Source organism: Strigops habroptila, chromosome 9 (genome assembly GCF_004027225.2).
Source record: "Strigops habroptila isolate Jane chromosome 9, bStrHab1.2.pri, whole genome shotgun sequence".
NCBI classification, from domain to species: Eukaryota; Metazoa; Chordata; class Aves; order Psittaciformes; family Psittacidae; genus Strigops; species Strigops habroptila.
Window position 1 is genome coordinate 21,611,561 of NC_044285.2, and position 27,982 is coordinate 21,639,542.

Genomic DNA, 27,982 nt, shown 5'->3' on the forward strand with positions numbered 1-27,982 from the left:
TAGTAAACTTTCCACAGATGCCCCCCTTGGCCTTTCGTGCCTGCTCTCATCACCACCTCTGCTTGCCTCTGCCAGATGAGTTCGCAACCTTTGCCCTGTGCTCTTTGATCCGTAGGTGTTTGTTTAATGACTGAAATACGTCTGTAATATTTTTTTTTGTCTTCAGCTCCCTTTTCCCCAGATGTTGCTTCCTTCCAAATACATGCCTCTTCCTGCCTCTGCAAACACTCGGGAGGCAAAGGGCTGCGTGGCTGCCACCAAGCCACTCCTGGCATCAGCCTGGGTCAGGACTGCACTGGTGCGGCTATGCTCGGGCGCTTGCTTCTTGCCTGTGGTTCAGAATTACCCTCTTGCCCATGAGGACGGTGAGGGCTCGAAGCAGCAGAGCTGCAGGGCCAGCTGGATGTTGTCCATCCGGCAGGATGGGCTGTCCTGGCAGGGCACGCAGGGAAGCGCCGCAGCATCTGTCCGCGCGCTGCTTGCCAGCGCCGTTAGTCCCTTTTATGAGGCACCAGCCCCTCTGCAGGCTGCTGGTTGTTCCTGCCCGCTGCCATAGAGAGGATGGAGGAGGGATGCGGCAGCTGGGGAGCTGCAGTCAGCTCCAGCCTGATGAGCAGCCTCCCCAGCACACAGCCTGGGGAAGGCACCGTGCGCGCTTTCAGGGGATGTGAAAAATTAATTTGACAGGCTAAAAGCATAAGCAGAAAGAGTCTTGGCTGTTGTTTAGCAGAGCCCACAACTGGGTTTTCTCTCTAGTTTGCAGTGTGGTTCTCTGGGAGTAGTTACCTAGTGGCGCAGGAGCAGCAGGATTTCTCAGGACCAGTTAAAAAGGGCTTTTGAAGGGTTATTTCTGTTGGGTTTGAGGGGGTTTTTGCCCTCTCCACTCAGAGAAGCCCCATTCTCCCATGGCTTTGGTCTTGCCCTGGGTATTGGGAGTATTCCTGCCCTGAGCAGGGCAAAGTGGTTTGGTTTCTCCCCTGCCTTTTGTACCAGCACTTGGGAGGTGGGTTCAGCCGATGGCAGTAACGATGCTGGTGAGCTGCAGCGCTTGGATCTTGCTCGTGGCACTGTCCTCCCCCAGGGATGGGTCTTCCCCAGCAGCCATGAGCAGGCAGGTTATTTAGGATGCAGACGTCTTTGCTGTGGTGGAACAGCCTCGTTGCTGTTGCTGGAGCAGCCACTGCATCCTTTATTTCTCTTGGCTTAATCTCCATGCTCTCGTACAGACTCTCTCAAGCCCCTTCACTGCCACATCTGCCTCCCCCCAGCTGTGGTTCGGAGCAGAGCTGCTGGCGGCGGCTGGAGGGGAAGCTGCTGCATATGGGGTGAGTGCAGGGCTCTGCGCGTCTGCCTCGCTGGGTGCAGGTGCTGCCGGTCCCCTCCCCATCTGTCACATCGTCTCCTTTGTATTGTGACACTTTCCTGCTTGGAGAAGGATCAATCTAACAGCCTGGAAGGAAGCCGGCTGTGCTGTGTTGTGCCTGCTCCTGGTGCTGGCCCTGCCTTTCCTGCCCTCCATCCCAACAGGAGCTGTCATGAGAGCAGCGGCGGGGGAGACTGTGGAGTTGCACATTCGGCTCCTGGAGGGGACATCATCTGTCTGGGTGATATTTGTGACAGCCTAGGGAAGGAGCAGGGAATCCTTTGACCTTTCACTGGGGTAAGGCACCGCTTTAATAGTAGCTGGCATTACATCCAAGATGGTCAAAAGCTTAATTCTCCAAGTTGGAAGCAGAGCAGGGGGAAGGTGCTGGCTCACGTCCCCACCTGAGCTTGCCGGCTGCCCCGGTCTCCTTGAAGCCTGGCTCAAGCCATGACAGAATGCCAGTTTATCTTGTTGGGAAGCCAAGCCAGAGTGGTTTTCCTTGCCAGATAACAGCATGGACCTTGCCATGATGACATCCGAATGCTTCTCTGTTGCAAATGAGTTGTTTCTAACAGCCCAGGGATGGGGAAAAAAGGGAACATAACATAGCCTGATTTTTCGCTGACAGGGTTGTTGTTTGTGTGGAAGGGATGGGCACGGTGTTTGTGTTGCATTTGGGAGCACTGCTCACCCCAAACACGTTCCCGCTTTGCTTTAGTGCGTGAGGACAAAGTTCAGTGGTGGTTCTCGCGGGAGATTTCCTTGGGTCTGGGCAAAGCTTCACTGAAGCCTCCCTTGTGCATTGCTCCAAAATCTCCCTCCAGCAGCCGGCGGCTGGAGGAGCGCGGAGAAGCGGGCAAAGGGATGTGTCATGGTGCGAGGTGAGAGTCCTCAAATCACTGGCTGAAAGAGAAGGGGACCCTGGGGCTGCTGCCTTAATTTTAGCCTTTTCCTAAAGGTTCCTGTGTGGTGTTTTATGCTCACCAGCTGGTAGAGCAGAGGAGCCTCCTGATCACTTTTGGGGTGCAGGAGGAACAGGCAGGCATGTTAAATACGAAGCCTATGAACCCTGGAGGCGACACAGTGTTGGAGTGGGAGACCAAAGCATGGAGCGAGTATGAACTCACTGCCTTTCTCCTGCCAACAACCCCATGGCTTGGCGATGCGGTGGTCCAACACGTGCTTCTGGACAGTCTGGCCATGCCAGCTCCTTGCTGGGTGCTGGTCTCCCAGACCTCACGCTCCGGGGAATGCCCCATTTCACTCTTTTGCTTGGCCTCAGTTTTCATTTTCTCATTTGCGATGGTGGAAGAGTTTTGCAGACAGCCTTTTGTGTCCCGTGGGCTGCAGGTTGGCACCCGCTGCACCAAGGCATTGGAAGCATCTGGTTCCTGCCCCCAGTTTCAACCTGATCCGTTTGTGGATCTGTGGCACGGTGACTTGCAAACACTTGCTCGTGTTTTATGTTTTGCACGTGTTACAGTTTCGGTGCATTGAACTTCCCTCTCGAGCTCAGACAGGAGCAAGGCTGGCCCAGAACTCGAGCTGAAGGAGGAGGGCTGATTTTGGGGAGGTTGCGTTGACCTGATGGGACTTGGTTTGAAGGGAAGGTGATGGTCCCTGGCTCATTTGGAGCCATCTTCTCTGGACAAGCACCTGCTTCTCATGGCACACAGGCATTTACCAGCAGGTTTTGGTGCAGTGACCAAAGCGGGACCGGTTTGGAGCCTGGTGGATCTGGATCCCACCACAGATGAGATCTGCTGTAGCTGTGTCGGAGCAACACAGCTCTTCCGGGGACTCCATGGCCTGTGCTTCACCCACGGGGTGATAGAAGGCTTGATTCCCAAGAGGGATGATGCTAAGGGACCCGGGTAAAGTGCCGCCACCTCTGGCTCCATCCGCATCACTCGGATTTCACTGGAATGGGCTCTGTCTGTCCATGTCCTTGGTCTCTTTGCCTCCCCTCCTCATGGTGTGACCCCAGTGGACCCCTCTGTCCCTCCCAAAGGATGCAGGGGATGCTCCCCAGGGACTGGGGCTGCCCTTCCCAGCTCAGAATGGGCTCTGCAGTTTTTGCTGCCAGCTTCCGCAATGCTTTGGAGCCCCATCCCTGCTCCCAGCTACAGGGAGAGATGGGACAAGGCTGGCATTTGGAGGATGGGAAGACGCAGGGAAGTTCCCAGGAAGATGTGGCATTAGAGGAGGTGACAGGCGCTGGCTGATGGCAGAGCCTCTCCAGGAGGCTGGCTCTTTGCCATGCTGCCTCGCTTAAGGTCACCTTCCGTTTCTTCTCTCCCTTCTGGAGCAGGGAGCTTTGCCTGGGAGAGTGGGAGCATCCTTGCTTTTTTATAGGCAGGGAGAGGGGATGGGGCTGCTCCTCTGAGGCAGCGCATCACCCTCCCGGCTTGCTCACCATGCCTGGCTTTTGGTTTCTGCACAGGAACTGCCCAAATCCCATGTTCTAGTGTCCTGCTCCTCTCCCAGGTGGGAAAGCAGAGCTGGCAGCGAAGCCACCATGGGCTGTGAAGGATGAGGGGAAGCAGAGTTTCCTGTGGGTCCCACTGGAACACCCAGGATGCTTCCCAGTGGCAAAGGCAGCACGGCCTTCCCAGCTGGTGGCCTTAATGGCCACCAACCTGGTGCTTGGCAGCACAGCGTGTGCCACACTGCATCAGTATCCCCAAGCGGAGGGTCTGTCGTCCGCAAGCCCGGCTTTCTGCCACACCGCGGAGAGCCACATCCCCAACATGGTGCTTGGCAGTCCCCTGTCTCCTTCGAAAATGTTGACATGCATCCTGTGGGCAAGCAAAGGGATCAGTTTCCCCCCTGGTAGTGGCAGGCGAGTGCTGGATGTTAATTTCCTCTCCTCTCTGCTGCATTTCCCCCTCTCTGGCATCTCTTCCCGAGCCGGACATGCTTGCCTCCGGCTCCCCAGTGTCTCGCCTGCAGAGGGAGGCCACGGTGGCTGGGAACGCCTGGCTCCTCAAGCAGGATAATTGGATGTGACAGGAACACACTAACTAGGAGACCTCGCTGCCTCCAGCTGATTTGCATTGCAAATGCCATTTACAAATAAAGAGTGATGGGGGTTTGTTGGGTTTCTTTTTTTTTTTTTAATTCCCTCTTTACAGGGAAACTGGATGCAAAGATCCATCAGGGAGCGAAGAAGGGGTTAATGAAGCAGAAGGCGACGGGCTGAGCCACAGGGAGCAGTGCCTCATTCCCAGCCAGCATCTGAAGGGTGCCAGGATGGTCCTCGACTCTCGAAAGCAGGTGCAAGACTGATCCCAGAGCGCTTTTAGGTATTGCTTTATCCGCTGTATTCCAAAAGCATTAAAAGAGGCGTTTTCACCCAGCTCTTCCTCAACAGCCTTGTGCTTCCTGGGAAGTTGTCGTGAGCTGAGGACAAGGGTGGGTGGGAGATGGAGCTTGGCAGGATGGGATTCAATCAGGCTCTGGCATCTCCAGGTGTCCTGCGGGCACCAGATCCCAGGACTGGTGAGGGGAGCTCACAGCAGGAGGTAGCTCCATCCTGGCTTTGGCAGCGCCTCCTTCCCGAAATGTCCCTCTCTCCTGTGAGATTAATTTCTCCTTTTTTTTAATCCTTCACATTCAGCATCTCCCCATGTTCTCTGTGCTCATTCCACAGTTGTGTTCACTGGGCTATGAGCGTTTCATGCCACATTGCTCCAGGCTCTGCCTCACCGTGGTCTAAGTCGTCCTCCTCATTCCCCGGATCCCACCCTGCTCCAGATGGGACAGAGCAATCCCTGAGCACTTCCGACATCCCTCCTCCTCCTCCCTGGGTACATGCAGGGAGCAGAGCAGGGCCACCAGCTCCACTGATGGGTACGGTCACTGGTTGCAGGTTGTGCCAGGCCTCTGCCTCAGTTCCTGTCACTGCCCCATCAGAGAGGAGGGGAGGAGGAGAGTGCAAAGCCTTCGTGCCAGCTGCCTGTGCCCCTGGATGCTGCGGTGCTGGAGCTGCCATAAGTGCTGCCGTTTGCGCTGGGAGTTTTCTGCTGGCTCCTTCTGCAGCCTGTGGGATCTTGGAGGTGCTGGAGGTGCTGGATCTGGATTCAACACCCACCCATGTCATTCCGTGTTTGGAAAACTCTCACGGGTGTTTCTGCTTGGAGCTGCCTGGGCTTGGTGCAGAGGTTCTGGTATGGGAGCTGCTGTTTGGCATGGCAGAGGGAGATGGGCTTGGGCTGCTGCTTGCCTCCTCTGGCTGCTTTCCCCCATCCACCAGCCTGGCCCTGTCCCCTCAGTATCGCCCCAATCAGCTGTGCTGGGTCTCCTGGTGACTTCCCTGCAGTTTTTTCTCGTATCATGGAGGTTGTCTTCTCTTGGGTGGATGTGTCTTGAGAGCGAGGGAAATCATAGAATCATGGAATCCCAGGTTGGAAGGGGTCTCAAGGATCATCTGGTCCAATCTTTCTAGGCAAAGCATGACCCAGATCAGATGTCCCAGCACCCTGTGCAGCTGAATCTTCAAAGTGTCCAATACTGGGAATCCACCACTTCTCTGGGGAGATTATTCCAGTGTCTGGTTGTTCTCATTGTGAAAAATGAGAACCCTCTTGTGTCCAGTTGGAATCTCCCTGGAGGAACTTGTGCCCATCACCCCTTGTCTTTTCCATGTGACTCCTTGTAAAAAGGGAGTCTCCATCTTCTTTGGAACATGGTGATAAGGTCTCCCCTGAGCTGCCTTTTCTCCAGGCTGAACAAGACCAGCTCTGTCAGCCTTTCCTCACGTTTCCCAGTCTTTGGATCATCTTTGTGGCCTGACAAGTGGTGAGTAGAGTGGGACAATGACACCTTTATCAACAAGGTGATGCCTTTGTTGATGTTCCCCAGCATCCTGCTGGTTTTCTTTGCTGCAGCTGCACACTGTTCACTCCTGTTGAGCTTGTGCCCCCAGGAGCCCCAGGTCCCTTCCCACAGAGCTGCTCCCAGCCAGGCAGATCCCAACCTGTGCCGCACTCCTAACACTTGTCCTTTTTGAACTCCATGATGTTCTCGTTAGCCCACGCTTCCAGCCTATCCAGGTCATCCTGCAGAGTGCTTCTCCCTGCCAAAGTGGCCACTTCCCACTCAGCTTGGGTACATTTGATCCCACCTTCCAGATCATTTATGAAGACACTGAACAGCGCTGGGCCCAGTATCGATCCCTGGGGACCCCACTGGTGACAGGTCCCTAGATGGAGAAGGAGCTGTCCACCACCACGCTCTGTGTGCCCGTCAGCAGGTTGCCCACCCACTGCACAGACCACTTGTCTGGACCGTAACACATCAGTTTCTCTAGGAGGAGGCTGTGGGAAATGGCATCAAAAGCCTGGGAGAAATTCAGACAGTGTCCACCACTTGCCCTGGGTCAACCAAGGAGTTACTTCATGGCAGGAGGTGATCAGGTTTATCACACACAGTGTGCCCTGGTGAATCCATGTTGGCTTTTCCCAGCGGCGTGCTTCGTGAAGAAATGCACAAATGGTGGCGGTCCCCAAGAGGAGCTGGAGAAGGCCGGAGGTCTTGGGGCAGCATCCCGGCTCCTGGTGCCATGGGGGGAAGGAGGCAGGAGAGGACTTGGTGGCTGGGTGGGAGAGGCAGGACACTGAGGTTGCTTTGCTGAGCAGCTGGCAGCTCCCTGAAGCATCTCTGCAGGAGGAGCCAGCCTGAAGGCAGCACTTTTGGGACCAAGGTGGGGCAGATGCTCCTCCAGGCACAGAGAAGGAGCATCCAGTTATGTGGGGGCCAATGTCTTCCTCAAAACATCACTGATGTCTCACCAGCGTGGCCTGGGATGAGCAGGAGGCTTGGGACACCAAGGGAGGATGTGCTGAGCAGCCGGGCTGGGCTACATGTGCTGTAGCCCTGGGGTTTCCAGCTCCTGCTCCCTATCCCAAGAGAACACCACCATCAGAGAAGCCATGACAGAGTGGGACCTCGTCCCATCCCCATGGGACAAGGGGACAGCGGGGTTCGTGTGATGCCCATCACACCTAAAACCCAGCAAACTCTCTATCTCAGGGCATTGACCTACCCCATCAGTGTGGGGTTTGTGCAGTGCGCAGCCAGTTTCTTCTCTTAATTGTGACAAGGAAGAATTTCTCCTCTTCATCTCTTTTGGGCAAAGTGAATGCTCTCCTCATCCCTCTTTCCCACTGCTTTAAATCTGTCCTGGCTCCCCTCTCCTTCTCCAGTCCTCCAGGGGCTGCCACAGGATGATGGCACCCAAACCCAGCACTTCAAGGCCTTCCACCCCCTCCACTGCGGCTTCAGCCCCTGTGTTGTCCTTGTTTGGGGGAAAATAATGACTGCGTGGGGCAAGATGCCGCAGGGTTTTGGGGTGCGCCCTGGGTGGTGACCCCTTCCTGTCCGTTCCCTCGGAGCTGTACCCCCCAAACCCCTCTGGGGATATCGAAACCCAGCCTGAGCAGTTCTGTGCCAGCTCAGGGAGTGGAACACGCGGCTGGTGCCCCACGGAGAGCGGAGCCGTGGCGGGGCCGTGGCGGGCAGGGGGTCCTAAAACACCCCCAGGTGACACCCCGCCCCCTTTCCGAGGTGGCACGGAGCTCCGGCTCCTTAAAGGGGAAACACTCCGCTCCGGGCTTTGCCCGCTGGTCCTGCGCCCCGGCTCCGGATCTCGATCCGGTCTCCGCGTTTTCAGCCCGCGGCCGCCGGGCCCTGGCGACCCCTTTGTCCGAGCCGCTCCGCGCCGGGTTTTCTGTCCCGCCAGGGGCGGTGCTCTCCGCCCTCCCGCTCCATGCTCCACCTTCCGGGTTTTGCGTCGCGCCCGCACCACCCCCGGTCCGGCTGCCGGTCGGGTCCCGGCTTTGGGCTGCCGCGTCCCGCCGGGCGGAGCCGAGCACAGCCGAACGGAGCCGGGCCGAGCCGAGCGAAGCCGGGCGGGCGGAGCCGAGAGGAGCCGAGCAGAGCCGAGCGGTTACGAGCGGAGCCGAGCGCCCGCCCCTGCCACCCCTGCCGCCCCGCCCGGCAGGCGGACCCCGGCGCGGCCCACAGGCGCGGGTGGCATGGCGGCCGCGGCGGCCGGCGTCTAGTGCCGGCGGAGCGCAGGAGCGGCCACGCAGCCCCATGGAGGACACTTAGGGCCGCCCGGGACGGGAGCGGAGCCGGGTGAGTGCAGGCCCGGCCCCGCGGCGCCCCTGCGGGGGGGGTGTGTGTGTATGTGTGTGGGAGGCGTCGGTTGGGGCTCCTCCGCGGCCGTTGGGCCCGGGCCCGGCCCCCGCGTGACCGTTGTGCCGGGGTCGCCCCCCCCCGCGGCCGTCGCGGCCCGGGTTTCCCCCCCTCCCGGTGACCGTTGGGGCCTTTCCCGCGGCCGTTGGTGCCGGGACCCGCCCCCCCCGCCGCCCCCCCCCCCCCCGGTGTAGGCCCCCTCCCGCGGCCGGCGCCGTCACCGCGGGCCGGACACGTCGCTCCGTGGCCGCCGGGACTGGCCCGTTGTGGACAGACACTCCCCCCCCCACCCCCGGGTGTCGAGGCCTGTGGGGTCGGGTCACTCCCCGGGGGCGCAGGGTCCCGGGGGCACCACGGGCCGCCCGGGCCGTGCCCCTCCCCGCCGGGCGGTGCGATGCGGGGTCACCGTGTGCGGATCCCCACAGCTGCGGGGGGCGTCGGGCTGGTCCCCCGCGGGTTCCACCGCCCCTGGGGCGTAGGGGGAGTCACGGAGCCCCCGAGGCTGCGGTGGGTGAGGGGGGTTTCCCATGTGTGGGGTCACCGCCTCGGCAGGTTTTGGGGTGAGAGCCGGGGTTGGGGTGGGGAATGGGGGGGTCTCCCCCTTTTGACCCCCTGGCGCTGTGCAGGGGACTTGGGGGACCGGGGGAGCGCCGGGAGGGCTGATTCCCCTGGGGCGCTTCACCGCAGCCCGTTTGGGGTGCAGCGGGGGGGACGCAGCCCCTCGCGGGGTGTTCTCGGCACAGATCAGGCAGGATTACATTTTCCCAGAGGCGTTTAAGCGAGGCCGGGTTGTCCATGCGCGTTCAGGGGCAAACGCTGAGGGTAGAGCTGCTCCGGCTCCAGCCCCTCTTTGCAGAGGGCCTGTGGGGCTCCTGCGCGACGGTGTTCCCGAACGGCCGCCCTTGGAGCCTCCTGAGGGCCGGGGCGTGGGGCCGATCCCGGGGTGACACTGGCAGTGACAACGTGGCCGAGGCGTCCCATAAAGGCTGCGGGTGTCTGCGGGTGAAAGGAGAGGCGAGGCGAGGATGCCGCTCCTGCCTGAAGCTCTCCCGCCCGTTGTGTACACGGGGAAGGTCACAGGTTCAGGTCTGGTCTGTGAAACTTGGCTCCCCTCCATCTCCTGGCAGCCCTCTTCTTTTATTTTTCCTTTCCTTTTTCCCCCTTTCTGGGAAGGCTCTTGCCCTCAGAGGAGGTGTGAGAGACACACATTTGTCGTGGTGCACACTGAAGAGCTCACAGGCCCTTTTTTCCCCCGCTCCAGAAGAATTAAGGATGCCGGCATCGGGGTTGGCTTTTGGGCTCCGGCGTGGCGGGGGCTTGCCGCCTTCCTTGCCTGGACATCCTCAGGAAAACCAATTTCCACGTTTTGTGCAATGACTCCAGCATCGGATTATGCTGCACATTTCTAGCTCTTTGTTGGCAGTACACGACCGCACACGCACGGCACTCGAAAAATCCAGTCAGCGTATTTTATTGATTAGCTCTTGACCAGAAATAATTTATAATTTATTATTTCGACGCCGTTTCAGTCTCGAAATGAAAATCTTTGCCTTTTTGTGCCCTCATTCATCCAGCAAGGGTTTCTCCTCTCCTGTGGGTAGAGCTTACTGAGGAAGGGAGATGTGCGCAGCACCGGGAGCGCGGCTGTCTCGGTGGTGCAAAAGGACAAGGATTTAATGTTTCACCTAAATCGGCCTCGCGTTCAGGACAGGGGCTGCGAGCCAGTTAGAGCCACCAGAGGAGATGAATTATCAGGCAAGTTGTAATGATCTGTATGGCCAGGACACGGGGCTGCTTTTCTCTTCTTTCTCCAAGCTGGGCGCTTGGGCTCGGTTTCCAGTGGAGGGTCTGTGTGTTGTGTGTGAGTCGCCATTAGGCTGCTCGTCAGCCGGAGGGGCTGCTGTGTGCGCGTGGACGCACGGAGGGGTCTCAATATATGTGTTATCCCCCCGAGTTGTCCTCTGTGTGTGCCCAAAACGGTGTTGTTTTTTTTGGGGGGGAGGGAAGCTGCTGTGAATAAGGGGCGTTTGTCCATCTGCAGCCCTGTGCCGCGGGCCATGTGCCAGCCGCAAATCATTTCTGCCTCTGCAGTTGCAAGGTTGCAAAGTCCTCTCGTGCTCGCTGCACCCGACTTCCAGGACAACATGGGCACAGCATCTGCTTCTGCCACCTCCAGAGCTGCTTCCCTTTAAATCATTAAGCCGGCCGAAAACATGCCTTTTTCGGGAGGAAAGGGCTTGCAAAGTATACAGGGAGGTGGGGGTGAGGGGTTCTCATGCTGTCTTGGAGCCTCCTAACAGCTTGTGTGTCTTTATTATGGATGAACAAGAAGGAAGGACCAGAGTTGGCTGCATCTGGTTTATTCTCTTTGAGAACCGGGCCACATTGAATCGAAATTTGCCTCCAGATTATATTTACAGTATCTTTTTAATTTGAATTGTGTCAATTAAAAGCAATCCAGAAGCTACCTCATCTTTCTAGCACTTCCACTGAAACAAATTTGATGTCCATGAGCCGTGTCCATGCCATAGTGGAGGCTGGAGACCTGTGGATCGCATTCCTGGGGCTCAGCCACGATGGAAGGGTGGTTGGGGGGCAGAGTTGAGTGTCATGCCTGACACCGTGATTTACTTGGCATCTCCCGTGTGTACACTGCCTAAAAAGGGCTCTCTCCCTGCTTTCTCGCAGAGGGAGCTGGGCTCTGTGTGTTGCTTTTGACCTTGGGTGGGCTGGGAGCGAGGATGCACCTCGCCGCCGTCCTGCTGCACCCTGTGCGGCAGGGCTCTGATTCAGATTAGGGCCTGTGGGTGCTGATGCAATACCAGCCCCAGATGTAATGCAATAAGCCTCTTTGTCCCCTTTATCCGGAGTATTATGTAAATAAGATGGTATTTCTGGTTCCAGGTATGCTGTTCTGGGGAAGTGTGGCAGCGGGCGAGCGTAGCTATGCCCTTTGAGTGTTGACACTGGTACTTCTGGCCGCTTCCCCAGCTGGGGGCAGGGACCTGCCATCACGTGCCGGCTCCCCACCGAAAGGAGGTGAAGCTGCAGGTGACCTTGCCAGGGGCTGGTGACAGTTTAACTGTGCTCAGTCACTTGTACACAGGGAACACAGTGAGCGGGTCGGCCTTGGGTAGTCTGCAGGAGATGAGGTGGTTTCCCACCAGGTTCAGGGGGAGATCTATGTTGATCTTTGCAGGCTTGCTGCAGGGTGTGGACCCGTGTTTCCCAGCCTCTAGGCTGGCTGTGAGAGTTACAGGTCTGTTCCCAAACCTGCCCCGTATTTCTTGGCAGTTGATTGTGGTTTGTGGAGAGATGTTTTGAGAAGCACCAAAGTCCCCAAATCACCTGGAGGTGGCCTGGGCTGTCCTCAGCTCTCCCCTGGTGCCTCTTCTGATGCTCATGGGCACAGCTCAAGCGTATGGGGCTCTGGGTATGGGCAGAGCTGGTCCCTTCGCCATGGAGCTTGGCTGCTTGTTGAGGAAGGTCATCATTTGGATGCTTGTGCTGTGGTGATAGAGGCTGGAGGGAGGATGATGCCATTGCATGGGAGTGCCTGACTCCAGCTGTGTTTTGGGGTGTCGCGGGTATGTTGAGGAGCTCATGTGGGTGTGAAAGGCTCTATAAGATCAAGGGGGTGTAGATGAGCCGGCTCAGAGCTCGTGCCTGCCCTGGGAGCTCATTGGTGGCCACATATAGCTACTGAACTGGGGCTTTGGCCACCGCGCAGCGTCTGGGCTGCTCGCGGCCGGGTTGGCTCAGGTAGGGACGGGGTGCTGCTTGGTTTTGGGGAAGGGAAAAATAAAAGATCCCACTGGGATGTGGCTTCTTTTGCCACACAATTACGTCGAAAATGCTTTTTCCTGCTGATCCTGGAGGATCAGTGCCTTGTGGTGTGATGTGTTTCAGAGGAAGGAGTAAGGTTTTGCTGTGACTATCCTACAGTAAAGAAACAAGGGAATGGCTGCCTGTCTGGGGAAGTTGCTCTGTGGCTCTAGTTGCTTCTGTAATTTGTGTTTTTTGAATTATATAATTTTTTTAAAGGAAACACCTATTTCCCTTCTGGGTTTTGGCAAAAAATCAGTTTTTGAGATGAAACCAAGAGGTTGCTTTGCTTTTGCTGCAGCTGAGTGTCCTTCACATGCACAAAAATTACTGACGTAGCTGCTTAAGCGTCAGCTCAGATGTTGTGTGAGGGGGGTGTGTGGAGAGAGGGTATGAAAGGATGTGAGTCCTTTTTTGTGCATGAATAAGGATAATTTCAGGAGAATCTTGATATTTTGTATTTAAACGTTAAATGCTCGACTTCTACAAATCATTTCCGTGTTTATGGTGTGCAAAAAGAAAGGAAAAGGGAAGATAACATTGTCCCTTTGTGCCGCTCCTTCCCCAAGCACGTTGTGGGCGCAGGAAGGTTTTGTGGCATTGGATTTTTCCCTCCAAGCTGTTTGTGGCCTCCTCGGCCACTCTCCCGAGGGCCAGAAGGCTGGTACCTTTGTACAGCACTATCTCATGCGTGGCGTCTCGTCTCTTTGTGTGACTGTGCCAGTTTCATGATAACAAAATGTTATCGGTAAATGTTTTTAATAAATTTGAGAATGTTTTCGATGAATTGGCTGTTTTGGTGACATGGGGCGCTTGGAGCTCGAGCCAGGCCAAAGATTTAGCCCAGAGTTCGCCAGGTGCTTTTCCAACAGGAGAACGGGTGGCTTGGAGGAGTCAGCTTTGTAGTTCTTAAAGGAGTGAAAATGAGGTGTGTAATGACTTGGCCAACGTTAACCACCCTGAGCTCAATTGAAGAGGTAGAGTCTTAGTAATCTCCAGGAGAATCCCTGCTCCTTCCCGAGAGATTTACTAGCTGATGCCATGGTGAAGTTCCTTATCCTGAAGATTTCTTGTTTACTTTTTATGGGTTTCATGTCTAATCTGTGCCTTCCCCTGTAGCTATCGCCACAAGTAGTTAAAAGTGAGCTACGACCACCAAAAGCAGCCCCGTACACTTTGATGCATGGTTCTTGCAAGGTTTATTGTATTCCTTTCCATGCTGGCTAATTCACAAAATTCAGCAATTTGCAATGGGTCATTAGCGTGAATTAGCAACTTTCTGATGTATATCATAGCTCTGCAAATGTGCTTTATTAATCTGCGAAACACACCTATTTATTATCCCTCCCAGGGAATAAAAAAAGAGGGATTTCTTGGAATGGCATTCGCTCTGCTTGCATTTGTCCCTGTCTGCATATGCCTTCCCTGCTCCTTTACTTTGCAGCCTGGTTGGTTTTTCCCTGAGTGTTCCCGGGCTGATGGTTTGACAGCAAGAGAGATTACAGCATCATCTACAGTCTTAATTCTGCTGCAAATGAAGCCTCAGCTCATGTGGCCAAGGTGCCCTAATTGGTTATTGAATGGAGGGAATTAAAGGCATTAATAGGTGAAGTGGCGGATCCTTCATTTCTGGAGCGGTGGAGAGATGCTTCTCCTCTTCTGAAGCCTGGGAAGTGGCCAAGGCTGCCTGCGTGCTCTTCTAAAAGAAAACAAAGCCCAGAAGCTCTCTCCCTTCCTTGGGAGCAGGTGAGCATCTGTCCATCCTCTCTGTCTTGCACTGCTGTGTAACCCTCTGCTGTCGAGGCACGGCTGTGGCTGGGAGGATGCTGCGCAACTGGGCATTGCTCTGCTGGGATCACTCCCGTGTTTTTCCTTTGGATGAAGAAGGCAGAACCGAGATGTTGACTTCACCACGGAGCCCCCCTGCATCTGCCAGTGCAGCCAGTGCTTTTCCTCTCCTGTACCTCCGTGGAGTGTGATGCTCACTGGAAGCACGTGTGGCTGCAACTGGGAATGCCCCAGCTTGGGACTGGGACCACCAAAGGGCTGGGGGATGGAGCCTCACTGCCTCTGAAGCCCTGTAAAGGAAGTGTACATACACATGGCTGGGCCAGAGGTGCCCGCTCTGCTCTCACCAATGCCAGGAGCCGACGCTGCTGCCAAGACTGCGGGTGCTGTTGTGCAGCCCCGCTGATGGCATTGGGCATGGGGGGAAAGGGCGAGCTCCTTGTTTCCGGCACTTACTCCAGCAGTTATTTATGCCTGTTGGTTGTCATTGGTCTTTGCCAGCTCTTCTTTCTTCCCGTCTCTGTGACTGATGCTTCAGGGATCTTTCCTGGTCACATCCATCTTGCTGCTTCCTTTCGCTGCTGACTTTCTCAGGCTGCTGGCAATCTTCCAGCCTGCATGGAGCTTTATCTGGAATTTGTAAGCCTTTTTTGGTTCTTTTTACGTGTTCTGTACCCTCTTCTAGATTCTGTGTAAGGACAGGCCACCAATTCAGATATCTTTAAGTCCCTCGTAAATGAGTTCACTTCTGTGTTGGGGTTGGCAAATGTGTAACCAGACTGGTTTTTAAATCGCATGGCTGCTCCACTTCCCTGGTGGAAACCAGCTCTGCTTGAGGGACCATCAGCCCCTGGGTTTGTCCCTATGGGAAGCGTCGTGATGCAGAGCTCGGTGCCAAGCTGGTTTCCTCAGCTGTCCCATTTGGAGTGTTTAATGTTATTTTTGGCAGCCAGCAGCAGCAGCATGGCTGGCTGGGTTCAACAGGAATGGGCTTTGTGGTGGTAGAAGAGCACCGGGGCCATGTCTGGTGCTGCCGGCAGCGCCTCCGCTGAGCCGTAGCGCACCGGCTCGTCTGGCTTGGGCTCACCTGAGGTGCTTCTGAGTTAATCTTGGCTGGTTATTGCTCACAGGGTTGCTTCTGCCTTTGCCACCTTGTAGCCGCCAACGGCCTGTGTGTCAGCCTTCAACAGCCGAACAACAGCTGAACCCTGTGGTTGTGCCTCCCCACTCCCGTGGCAGCCACTGGGTGCTGTGTGCCACAGGGTGGCAAGTGGGGGTCACAGGGGGAGCGGGGATGCAGGTTTTGGGTGAAGATGGGGCTGTGTTTCTAGTTACTGTTAAACCATCACATGCAGGTCTAGGCATGGCAGTTACATGGTGGTGTGTTCCAGTGTGCAGGCACAACGGTGAGGGGTAAATCCCTGTTGGGCATCCCTAATTCAAGATGGATCTGAAAGGTGAGCTTGCAGGAAGGAAGCTGGATCTGTTATTTTACCCACTGAATGCTTTTTCTCCCATGCATGTGGGTTTTTCAATTCCTCTCTCCCAGTACAGCTGACCATTCAGAGTGCTGGGTACCAGGTTGTGCTTACGGTTGTGGATCTGAGTGCTGGGGTTGCTGAGAAAGCTCTTGGCTGTTTTCAGCTGTCAGAGAGTTTGAAGTCTGTGAGGTCGTGCTTGCTGGAAGAATTCTACCTGGTGGTTTTGGAGGAGCCAGTGTCCATAGGAACAGCCAAGCCTGAGCTGTGCTGCTACCGGCTCATCTCTGCAACAGGGAGACCTGGGAATGGGTTCTGCCTCGTACAGGGCAGTGCCGTGAGAGCTCTTAACGAAGTGCTGGCACGGCACTCATCAACCCTAGCTGTGCTTGGTGCTCCTCTAGTCCATGCTGCTGCTTTATCCCACCACTGTGACCTTTCCTGCAAACCTGGCCCCTGCTTGGCAGCAGGTCCGTGAGCTCTCTGGAGAAGGGCTGTGCGTGCAGGCAGGCCGCTGGACTTAGAGAGCAGCTACAAAGAGGGCGAAGGCTCTCTCTTCACAAGGAGCCTCAGGAAGAAGTCAAGGGGCAGCCGATACAATTTGCACCGAGAGAGGTTTCATCTCAATGTAAGAAAGAAATGTTTTATGGTGAGAACAACCATTCACTGGAACAACCTCCTCAGGGACACCGCAGAGTCCACATCACTGGAGGTTTTCAAGATGCGACTGGACAGGGTGATGGATGATCTCATCTGGACTCCCCTTCCCACGAAAGGTTGGACCAGGTGACCTTTCAAGGCCCCTTCCAACCTGGTCTCCAACCTGGCTCTACATTCTATGACTTGAATTGTGTTGACACATATGTTCACGCTTGTGTGTAATGGTGGTGCTTGCTCAGCTTCCTACTGGAAGAAGTAACTCCAGCAGGTGGATGTGCTGAGGTAACCTTTGCCTGCTGTCCTTCATGGAACGAAATGAAGTGTGATGCCTTCCTGTGGGTCTGTAGGTGTTAATGTGCCTCTTGCTTGAGCTGAGGACTGCGCTCTTGAGTGATGTTTCTCTCACCATTAGTTTTCTTGAACTCTGGAGCTCTGGACTTCTTGTGTGATGACAGAGGAAATGGAGCCGTGTTTTATTCAGTACAGAGATTGGAGCTTGAAAAAGATGCAAGGGTTGAGAGGCTTCAAAATCAAATCATTGTAAATCTGAAGAACTGTGGGCTCCTGAGGCACGAACAAATGAAAAACTGGGACTTTGGTGATGACACTTCCAAGAGTGTTGGGAGGATTAAAATTAAAATTGTTCCAATTTTTCCCCATTTTGTGATATAAAGGAAGGCCTGAAATGTTTCCTCCTTTTTGTTTTCCCCCTTTTTGTGTGCCTTGTGTGTCAGTGATGTGTTTGGATGTTGAGGGAAGTGAGGAGTTCTGGTGAGGGCAGCTTTGCCATCGAGCTGTGTTCAAGAACGTTGGGTTTTTCAGGTGTAGATTGAGTTTCTCAATGCCTGTTTGGTGTCAAGGTGAAAGGAGTGGCAGTAAGAAGCAAAAGTGGGGTTTTAGCTAATCTGGTGAAACGCATTCTTCAGACACAGCCGGGCTGAGATCTGCTCTCATGTTGTATCTACAGTTTTGCTGGACTTTGTGTGCCACGGTCTTGCTGGATGTTGCTGTAAAGGTTGTGTTTGAAGGTCATGAGCACATGGGGGTGGACGTGAGATTGAATTTTGATCTGAGCTGCACCTTTTGACTGATGAGAAATGTGAGGTTGATGCTTGAGTGTATATTTGGTAACGGGTGGGTGTCGTGACTGATAAATCTGGTAAATCCAGGTGGGGTGACTGCCTGGCTACCCCTGCATGAAAAAGGTCTTTCCCCACCTCTCTCATCTTCCTCCATAGAATCATAGAATAGTTTGGGTTGCAAAGCACCTTAAGATCATCCAGTTCCAACCCCCTGCCATGGGCAGGGACACCTCACACCAGACCATGTCGCCCAAGCCCCATCCAACCTGTCCTTGAACACTGCCAGGGATGGGGCAGCCACAGCTTCTCTGCACGCCCTGTGCCAGCGCCTCAGCACCCTCACAGGGAAGAACTTCTTCCTTATATCTAACCTGAACTTCCCCTGTTTAAGTTTGAAACCCATTCCCCTTGTCCTGTCACCAGTCCCTGATGAAGAGTCTCTCTCCAGCATCCTTGTAGCCCCCTTCAGACACTGGAAGCTGCGCTGAGGTCTCCACGCAGCTTCTCTTCTCCAGGCTGAATAACCCCAATGTTCTCAGCCTGTCTTCATACGGGAGGTGCTCCAGCCCCTGATCATCCTCGTGGCCTCCTCTGAGCTTGCTCCAGCAGCTCCATGTCCTTCTTATGTTGGGGACACCAGAACTGCACACAGTGCTGCAAGTGAGGGCAGGGTAGAGGGGCAGGATCACCTCCTTCGACCTGCTGCTCATGCTGGTCCCTCTCCAGCCTCTTCCAGTGACCTCGTCTGTCCTGCTTTTGGAATGCCTGGACTGAAATATTTCAGGCTTTTCTCAAGAATGCCAACAAATGACTCATGACGCGAGCGCTGCCCTGTGTCAGGTTCATCTCCAGTGTCAAGGCTCAGCCTATGGAAACTTGGGAGTCCCGGCACAAGTTTCTGGCGCCTGGCGGCGCTCCGGCCGCAGTGCATGCTGGAAGCTGTAGTCTTGGCGGGGTGCACCTCCATATTAAAAAAAGCAGGGTGGCTCCATTTTATTCAAATTGGGCTCAGCCTTCTCCCTCTGGCAGCGTGCCGGCGCCGTCCCGCTCGGCCCTGGGAGCCACCAGAGTTCTCCCGGCATCTTGTGCGAGCGGGAGGCGGGAGCGCGGCTCCTCCATTCACATCTCGCTGGATTCCACACGGAACAGCTTGTTTGGAAGCCCTGCGCCTCGGCGTGTTTTGCAACAGCTCGGCCTCCCGCCGGGCGGAGGCGGTGGGGGGATCCTGCCCCCGTTGGGTGGCAGTTCTGGAGGGTGTCATGGTAAATCTCCTTTGTCTGCTAACGGCTTGACTGATGTATGGGGTAGAGCAAACCCTCCTCCCCTGTGTGATTTCTTGAGCTGAAAGCAGCAAGTGAGTGAGGAAGCTCCTTTGTGCAGATTTCTCCGTCTCCTCCCGTGCGTGCCAGCTGGCTCGCGTTCAACATCTCTCTTTTTTCTCTCCCCCATCTCCAGAGAGAGGGGGCGGGGAGAGAGAGGAACATCTTAAAAAGAAATCTGCAGAAAAGACATGGGAGTTACTTAACAAAAATCCAACCCAAACAAGCCCAGCTGGGGGATTACAAATGCGGCGGTAGGAGCCGAGCGGGGAGCGGGAGCGGCAGCGCGGGGGAGGCAGCCGCAGCCCCCCCCGCCCCGGGCTGCTTTAGTCGTAAAAGGAAACAAAAAGTGATGTTGTGCGCAGGCAGCGTGTGGGGAGGACGGGCCCCGCCGCTGCAGCCCGTCGTGCCACGGCTCCTGGGGAGCCCTTTGGGGTCTCAGCAAGTGGTGGGGGGCCAGCAGCTCTTCCATGGGTCTCTCCCTCAGCTACTTCTCTGCTATGGATGCTCTCCCCCAGCTGCCTGTGCCTCTGTGTGGAAGGGAGCGGAGGGGTCTGTTTGCTTTCACTGTTGCTCCAGAGTATCTTGCTGAAACCCTCTGCTCTCTGCCTTGTGCCTCGCCAGAGGAAATGCCGCATCCTGGAGATTTCCCCCCCCTTCCCATCGTCTTTGCCGCTCCTTCTTGCGGGCATTCCTGAAAGTTAATCAGGGTGAAAATTGCAGTCGGTCATGTCTGGAAGCCACCAGAGGCTGATCCTGGAGTGCTGCAGGCTGGAGCACATGGGTATGAGACAGGCTCCCTGCGTGTGGGCTGGTTGCTGCCAGGAGAAGAGCTTTCTCCTGCAGCTCATTGCCCTTGGGCGTTCAGTCCTGCCCCAGTTTGGTTTCTTGGCCTCCAGTACCCGGCAGGGAAGGCTGGAGCAGCGCGGGCTCAGCGGGTTTGGTGCCAAGCATCCTGCACATGCTTTAGCACAAAGAGCCGCGGGCTCATGCAGTTTCCTTGCTCCCTTTCGAAGGTGAGCTCTTCTGTTTGAATAGCTTTCTCTAGGTGTGTTTGCAGCTCCAAAGTGAACTTTCAGGTTTGTCTCTTAATATGCTTGGCTTCATCCCAGCCCCTAGATGCGGATTGTAGAGGTCTTGGCACCTAATGGAGCTGAATTATTCATGTCTGGTGCTGTGTGTGTGCAGCATTCCCAAGCAGAAAGCTGTCTCCCTGTAGGATCTGCGCTCCAGGACTGCTCTTAAAATGCTTTGTTGGCAGGTCTCCAGGCCAACAAGTGAGCACATGCTTTTCATGTTGCGCGGGGATCAATCCTGCCATGGCAGGAGGTAAGGGGAAGGACACATTTAGAGCTGAATCAATCTCCTCAGTCTGTTCTGTGAGATGCTGTGACTTGTGGTGGCATTACTCCCCCCGGCAGGGGAGCGGGGAGGATCTGGATGGCACCCAGCACTTTACCAGCTTGGGCAAACCAGGTGGTGGGGAAGCAGACCTCCTTCTCTGGGCTATGGGCTGTGGGAGCCAGGGGTTCTCATCCACCCAAAATCACAGTGACATGGCGGGTCCCTGGGGGGGGTCTTGCTTGAATGAGGGACCCAAAATGCTTCTCCGGTTGCAGAGATTGAGCCTGCGAGAGTGGCTTTTTGGAGAAGAGAAATGGGGAATGAGGATGGGAGTTTCAGGGAGGGGGTTTGAGCTGTGGGAAGTGCTGTAGAGCCATGTGCAGTGGCTGATGTTTAGGGGGTCACCCCTAGATTGTGTACCAGGTCCTACCTTCAGCCCTGGGCTGGAAAGGGCCAGTTCCTGCCCTGGTCCCTCCTCAGCAGTGGCACCTCCTGAGCTCCCTGCCCCGCTCCAGCTCGTCGTGCCTTTCTTCCACTTACAAATCCAGCATGTTCTCGTCTGTCCTGTTTGCGGTTCCCTTCCCTCTGCATTAGCTGAGCTGGGGCTCCCTCGACGCCTCTTCTGTAGGGTGAATGTTTTTTCTCTTCTTGTTTTCGAGCCCTTTGATTGTTCCTGGCTCTCTAATCGCCGGAGACCCAGCGGACTTCTGGGCTCCTTCTTCCTTTTGTTGTGGTAGGAATTGGCAAACGCTGCTGCTGTTTGCATGTTTCCAGACCCGAGTCCCGCTCATCTGCTCTCCTTATTTCATGTATATGTAAATATTATTTATGTATGTGTGTGCATGTATATACGCACACGTACAGCAAGGTGAGCTCCCTGTGTGAGCCGAGAGCTGCCCAAACCAGCGTTGAGGAGGTGCTGTTGCAACACAACCCTGTGGGTTATCCGTCATCCTGCTACAACTGTGAGGCTGGTTTGTCCCTCTGCTCTGAGCTGGCTGTGGCCCTTGGCATGCTCCAGCCTTGGATGGGCAGCTCTTGGAGTTGGAGCCTGAGCATCATCCCATGTGTTGGTCCAGCACCATGTCCCCAAGCCCTGTCTGGCTTGGGGTTGTGGCTGGATGCTGTGCCTCAGCTTTTGGCTGGGAAGGGGCTGTTACCAGATGAAAATTGGGTTCATCCACCTTGTTCCCAGCTCTGCCCACCGGGACAAAGGAATCACTGTGGATCCACGGCACAAAGGGAGCTGGCTGTGCGCCGGCTGCGGAGGTCTGCGCCATGCAGAGATGAGATGGTCGCTGCCGGTTGCCGTCCCCATCCATGGCTTGGAGGGAGGCTCTGGGGGGGCCGGTCAGGCTGGATGCTCTGGCTTGGGGCTGCGGAGCGAGCACTGAGGAGGGAGGAGGAAGAGGAGGAGGTGACGATAGAAACCCGCAGGGTGGCTTTGGGAAGCCGTTAGTGATGCCGGTGCACAAAGTGATCTCCTGATTCGGCACTTTCTCTGCCGCTGAAATGAGAGGTCAGTGCTTTTCATTTCCAGCTTGATGCTAGTCCCTAGCTCCTGGGGTTAAAAATCTCCGTAATGACCTGTCAGAGAGCGGATTATTAGCTGTACAGAGCCGAGGATGCTGTGGGGAGCAGATGGAAAATGGTCTGGCTGTGGCAGCCTGTCTGATGAAAGAATCCCTGGCATTTTTACAGTGTTTGCATCTCTGGAAACGCACCGTGAAGCTGCTTTCCAGGCTCCTGCCTGCTGGGCTTGAAGAAATTTGTGCCTGTGTGTGGGTTTTTTATGTTGTTTTTCCTTCTCATTTCTCTTTCAGTCACCTGTTTTTGAAGTGTTGCTCATAAATAGTACTGGGAGCAGGCAGGCCTGGAGCTTGTTGGGGAAAGGTGGAATGATGCTGATGGAGAGGAGCTGCAGGATTTCTTAAGTGATCTGGAGAGTGAGCGGCTGGGGCTGAGGACCTGGGGCCAAGGACCTGGCTGGGTGGCTGCTGGGGAGAAGCTGTTTTGTGTGTTAATTATGTCTCAGTGTAATTGCCAGGAGCGAATCCCAGAGAGGGCTCCAGCGTTTCCAGGTTGTGTGTGGATGTCTTTTCTGTTTTCCTCCCCCATTGCCCTGGGGAAGCCCGGAGGAAAACTTCTGGGCTCTCTGGAGTCTGCCACGGTGCAGGCAGGTAGGGCCGATCCCCCTCTTCCCAGTTAAGACCAGTACCTGTGCAGCTGTGTCTCCATTTCCCATCATTCAAAGCCAGCAGGCTCATTGTGCTGAAGGTAACAGTAGTTTAATGTCCTAAAGCTGGAGCCGTGTTGTGCTGCCTGGAGGTGCGGGATGGAAACTCTGCACTTCCTGCTGTGATTTGGCCTTCAGCAGATGCTCTGATGTGTCACAGGTGCTCGGAAACTTGGGATTTATTTCCCACCGAGGCACTCGACTTCCCTGGCAAGCGGCTCTGGTGCGGACACGGACACGAGCCCTCCCCCCGGGTGGCATCAGCAGGAGAGGAATCAATCCTCCCTCGAGGGGCAGCGCTCGATAATTCGGAGGGAAATGGCGAGCAGGGAAACGTGTGAGTAATGTCTTGTGGAGCCGAGAGCCGTGACCTGCCAGGGCTGGTATTGATCGAGGGACCAGTGCCAGATGGCTGCTGCTGCTGCAGGGATGGCTGAGGAGCAGCCTCAGCCTGGGGACGATAGCAGGAAGATGCTGCCTCGCGCTGTGTGGTGGGGATTTGGGAGGTTGGGGGCTTTCACCCTGCCCAGGACCACTTCTCTCTGCATATGTGGCTCTTCTGGTCTTCAAATCTGCCTTGTGTGTAACCCTGTTCTTTTCGCTCTCCTTTCCAGCAGCGATGCCGTCACCTGGGCAGACCCCGACCACTGGAAACCCTCCAAGGACGTAGGTGACCCCCAGGGCGTGGAGGCAGGGAAGAGCCTTGAACTGTGAGGGGCTGTTAACTCTAAGATGTCCTTGAGCAGCGGAGCTTCCGGAGGGAAAGGAATCGATGCGAACCCGGTTGAGACGTACGACAGCGGGGATGAGTGGGACATTGGCGTAGGGAATCTCATCATTGACCTGGACGCTGATTTGGAGAAGGATCAGCAGAAACTGGAAATGTCGGGCTCCAAAGAGGTGGGGCTCCCGGCACCCAACGCGGTGGCGACCCTGCCGGATAACATCAAGTTTGTGAGCCCGGTGCCGGGCCCGCAGGGCAAGGAGGGCAAATCCAAGTTGAAAAGGAGCAAGACTGGCAAGGACAGTGGCAAGCCAACCCCAGGGACCTCCTTGTTCACTCCCAGCGAGGGAGCTGGTGGCAAGAAGGAGGCTCAAGGACGCTCTGGGGACGGCGCGAACTCGGGCAGCTTGGTGCCTGCCGTCACCCCAAAAGGCTCAGAGAAATCGGCCAAGGCATCTCGCAGCGTGGCTGGCTCCAAGAAGGAGAAGGAGGGCGGCTCGTCCAAAAGCAAGAAGGAAAGGAGTGAAGGTGCAGGGGCTGCATCGGAGAAGGAGCCCAGCGTGCTGCAGCCCCTGGCCCTGGCAGTGAGGGTGGGACAGTATGATGGGGGACAGGGGACAGAGCCTGCTGCTGCTGAGCAGCTTGGGAGTATAGCTATTGACACGGGACCTGCGCTCAATCCCTTGGGAGTTAAGTCGGAACTGGAGGATGGGGAAAGTGAGTGCCGACAGCTGAAAAAGGTGAAGTCGGAGAAGGTAAGAGAGGTGTTGGGGTGTGGGTGGAGGTGACGTTGCTGCTCGGCTCTGGTGGTCGCTCCTGTGCTGGGATATGCCGCTGCGGAGCTTACAGCAGGACCATGTATCTTGTGCTGTTGGGGGCCAGCCCTGATGTATGGCTGGTGCCTCCTGGTTCTGGTGTGAAGATGGTTTGGCTGGTGATGTGCTGGGGTCCAGACATGGTGATGGGAGGGCACTGGTCAAGCTGTGCACTAGCAAAGAGCCTGCAGTCACCGTGCATCAGGGCACCAGCCTGCCCTACCCTCGGGGATTTGGTTTCTTTGGTGCTGTGGCTGTGCCAAGCGGGTCAGCCTGTTCAGCTCCTGTGGGAGGAACCTGGGTTAATATGAAAGTGATGTCCTAGTCCTGTGCCTGCTCCAGCTCCTGATGGGACAGGGCAGTGTCTTTTGGCCACCATGCTCTGCTACCTGGTGGCTTCACCTCGTGAGTCGAAGCTCCCTGCAGCTCCCAGGGGAGTTTATTTCTCTCCGGTTGCATCATTTGCAGAGAGGAGACCTTAACGTGTTAGTATGTGGGATCCCTGTGGGTGCGCAGACAAGCACAAGGTGCGGGGCTGACAGGAGTCACTGCCTCGTTTCTTGGTCTGCTGTTGGTACCTGGGCTTTGTCCGACTTGTGATGTTCAGCCTCGGGCCGACAGGTTGCTGTGGGAGATGTTTTTACATGTCACTCCTTGCTGACATGTAGCAGTGATGCTGAGCTGGTGAAGCTGCTCTTCCAGGTCACTAGGGGTACAAAAAGCCCCTCCAGTGAATGGCTGTCTGTCCGCACTTGGCTCTGGGGGCTGCGCAGCCAATTCTGGATGCGGCTGCTGGAGCAGGGTGAGCTTGTTTCTGCATGATCTCAAGTGAGGTGATTGCTCTGGGCAGATGGGGGAAGACTTTGAGTGCTTGGAGTTCTTCATGCTTGGAGCAGAAGCTCCTCGCACCAGCTGCGCTCATGGTGTTGCTGGTCCATGCCCGTGAAGCCACATGTTTGCTGTACATGGGGTGTGCATTTGGGGTGGCTCAGCCCTGGTGCTGCCAGAACGTGCTGGGGTGTGGGGAGGGTGGCTGCGGGGTGTCGGGGGTGTGCTGCTGTGTTTGTTGTTGGGGGCGCCTGGGAGAGGTTCTGCTTTGGCGTGGGGATCACAGTGCTGGGCACTGGGAAGGGCCGCGTGGGGAATGCTCGGTGGCTTTGGGAGAGTTGCTGAGATTATTTTTAACATCCACAAAAAGAGCATATATGGGGAAAAGGTTGATGGGGATGGTCAGCCATGGGAGAAGAATTGCTAAGTAGGTCAGTGCTTCATCTGCTTCAGAGGAAGGCTCCTGGACCAGGTGACTGTAAAGGAGTGGCGTGAAGGTGATGTGGTGTAGCCTGCTCCTTTCTGGCAGTGGAACCAGAGTGAATGAAACCAGGAAGAGGAGCAGGTGCTCTTTTGCATGGTGGACTTGAATGCTGATGCAGAAACTGTGGATGCTGAAAGTTCACCAATGCTCTGGGGCAACTGGGTGGGTTTGTGGAGAAGGAACCCATGGTGCGGTGTACAGGACAATGTCTTTTGGCTTGGAAAAAGCCCGAGGAGGGCTGGAGCTTGGGAAGCGGTTTGGGAAATATCTCAACATGTTTGGCTGTTATGTTCCTTCATAGCCATCTGCTGCTGGCCGCTGTCAAAACTGTGGGAGCTGGCTGGACCTTTGGTTGTGCCCTGCATGGCTTTGCCTGTGCTTTTAGTATTAAAGATTTATTTCTTTCACTGATGCAGCTGCAGAAGCCCTCTGCAGATAGAATTACCAAAGTGAGGTGGGGATTGTGAAGAGAGGGACCAAACATCATGGACCTGGACAGGGTGGAGAAGTGGGCCCATGTGAACCTCATGAAGTTCAACAGAGCCAAGTGCAAGGTCCCACACCTGGGTTGGGGCAATCCCCACTCTTGGTGCAGAGTTGGAGGTGAATGGATTGAGAGCAGCCCTGTGGAGAAAGACACAGTACTGGTGGGTGATAAATTGGACATGAGCTGGTGCTGCACCCTTGCAGCCCAGAAAGCTGGTTGTATCCTGGGCTGTGTGACCAGTGGGTCGAAGCTCTTCCCTGTGAGGGTGCTGAGACGCTGGCACAGGGTGCCCAGAGAAGCTGTGGCTGCCCCATCCCTGGCAGTGTTCAAGGCCAGGTTGGACACAGGGGCTTGGAGCAACCTGCTCTAGTGGAAGGTGTCCCTGCCCATGGCGGGGGGTTGTAACTGGGTGAGCTTTAAGCTCTCTTCCAGCCCACGCTGTTCTATCATCTTTGTACAGATACCCTGTAAGGGTGGTTCTGCCATTTCACTTGTCCAGGTTCTGGTACAGCCACATGGATTAAGGCTCAGCCCAGAGGGTTGAGCCGTGTTTTGAGAAGTGATTTAAGGTCTGGATTTACAGGAAATGGTGTCACAATTGCACTCAGGAGGAACCATCAGCTCTCTTTCGTCAGCTAGATGGATTCCTTCGGTTCGGGAAAGCTGGGGGCGAGGAGAAGAAAGGTGTCTGCATGGTGAGATGTGGGATAGCAGTTTTATATCTTGAGGAAGAGCCTGAGGATGGGCTGATGGCTGATGAGGTGGAGGTGGACAGTGGTGTTGGGCTCTTCTGTTTCCTGGCAGCTGCAGAGATGCCCTGTATGGACTCTGAAGGACAAGTGAAGAGTGCAGGTACATGCTGGTGATGGGAGGGCAGCAGCAGTGCAGGGGGGACGAAGGCGGCTGGTTCCTGCAGGCCTGGGGACAAACCGTGCCTGGGAAGCGAGAAACTTGCTCAGACCGAAACAGGAACAGTCGCAGTGTGACTCAGCCCCACCTTTGGCCTACTGCAGCTTGTCCTCTGCTTAACCCTGTGCTGCTCCCGCTTCCGGTTCAGACAGGAGGCTGGACTCCATCTGGGGATGAATAAAGAGAGACTGTCTCTTCCTTCACCGGCTTCAGCCCAGGGCAAATGACCTCCCCGTACCTACGTGCATACCGAGCAGTCAGCCTCCAGCCAGGAGGTTTTGTTGGGTCTCCTTGGCTGGATTAAAGAGCACTTTAGCAGCAAGTATTTTTCCTTGAATGAAGTGCCTCAGTGCCACAGTCAGCTCGCTCTTTGCCCCTCCTTCTGCTTTTGTGCTCTTTAAATATCTCACTGTAAGATTTTGCAGCTCTCAGTCCTTCTGGGTGTAGGGAAGAGCTTTGTTTTGGGATTTTTGGCCACCCTTTCGTGTCAGCAGCTGCTCGAGCTGGTGTGGTGTCCATGGGCGAGATCACCCTTGCTCCTGTGTCTGACACAGGCCAAGGTGTCACGTCTGACATCATGACAGCAATAGAGCGTGTGGACACAGTCCAGGGGCTTGACAGGACGTATTTTGCCAATGTGACCCCACAGCTCCTCTGCTTGCTGCTTCCTGGGGTGAAGCCTCGGGAGCAGAATATCCCAAACACCCTTTTTCTAGGTGCATATCTGGCCATATCCAGCCTCCTGTTGCGGCTTGCCCTGGCTTGTTACGTACCCTCCTGGAGCCTGATGCTGTCACTGTGTTGGGACACAAGTATTAACATTGCCAGGGATGGGGCCGATCCCGATGAAGCCTGTTGGCAGTAAACCTGCTGAGACTGTCCAGACTCTCTGGGATGCGCTGGGTGCCTAGTGCAGGTTTGCTTTGTACCTTTGGTACCTGGGCAGCTCCTTGCACCAGGCAAGGCTTCTGGGTGCCCAGAAGACATTTAGGGCAGGAGCGGGAGCTTAGTACTTTTTGCAGCAGGGAGAAAAATGAGCCTGTGCTAATGCAGCATATCTGGAGCATGTGGGCCAGCAATTGGGTCCGTCCCTGCTGTGTCGAGCAGCAAGCCACGGGTCCGTGGGCACCCTGGAGCTGAGGTTTAGTTCAGAGGGAACGCCTGCCCTGGGTGAGCAGCTGTGCTTAGCAAAATGGCCGTGCATGGGGGAGCGGTGCCGGCCGGGCTGGGGAGCCCCTGTCCCTGCCTGCCCCACAGCTGCTCCCATGGGGCTGAGCTGGCCTTGGCTCTGCTCGCGGGGTGCCCTGCGCTGTGCCCAGCCCCGTGCCCTGCGCCCGCTCTGCGGCAATGGCCTGCCCAGGGCACGGTGAGCATTAGACAAAAGAGGCTCCCGGCTCTTGGCTGCCGCTCCGGCTTTGTTGTGATCGAGAGGTTGTT

At 55.8% G+C, this 27,982-nt stretch overlaps 2 protein-coding genes and 1 long non-coding RNA gene across 5 annotated transcripts in view; all 3 read left to right on the top strand.

Moving 5' to 3' along the window:
• Positions 1 to 4,736, top strand: part of TRIP4 (thyroid hormone receptor interactor 4) — a 30,775-nt gene extending 26,039 nt beyond the window's left edge. The window contains exon 13 of the mRNA XM_030497941.1: positions 4,501 to 4,736. Coding sequence (XP_030353801.1) covers positions 4,501 to 4,568 — 68 coding nt within the window. The 3' untranslated portion in view covers positions 4,569 to 4,736. The remainder of the gene's footprint in view (positions 1 to 4,500) is intronic.
• LOC115612983 lies at positions 2 to 2,806 on the top strand. The gene is made up of 2 exons (XR_003993219.1): positions 2 to 1,660; positions 2,085 to 2,806. It is a non-coding gene; the product is annotated as an uncharacterized LOC115612983 (long non-coding RNA).
• Positions 4,737 to 8,155: 3,419 nt separating the features above from the next.
• The window catches only part of ZNF609 (zinc finger protein 609), a 69,476-nt gene continuing 49,649 nt past the window's right edge, over positions 8,156 to 27,982 (top strand). For 2 of the 3 annotated variants that reach the window (XM_030496734.1, XM_030496732.1), the window contains exons 1-2: positions 8,156 to 8,506; positions 22,913 to 23,777. In XM_030496734.1, coding sequence (XP_030352594.1) covers positions 23,031 to 23,777 — 747 coding nt within the window. In that variant the 5' untranslated portion in view covers positions 8,156 to 8,506; positions 22,913 to 23,030. Of the gene's footprint in view, positions 8,507 to 22,454; positions 22,636 to 22,912; positions 23,778 to 27,982 lie in introns of those variants that run through there. The other variant, XM_030496733.1, reaches the window with a different exon arrangement.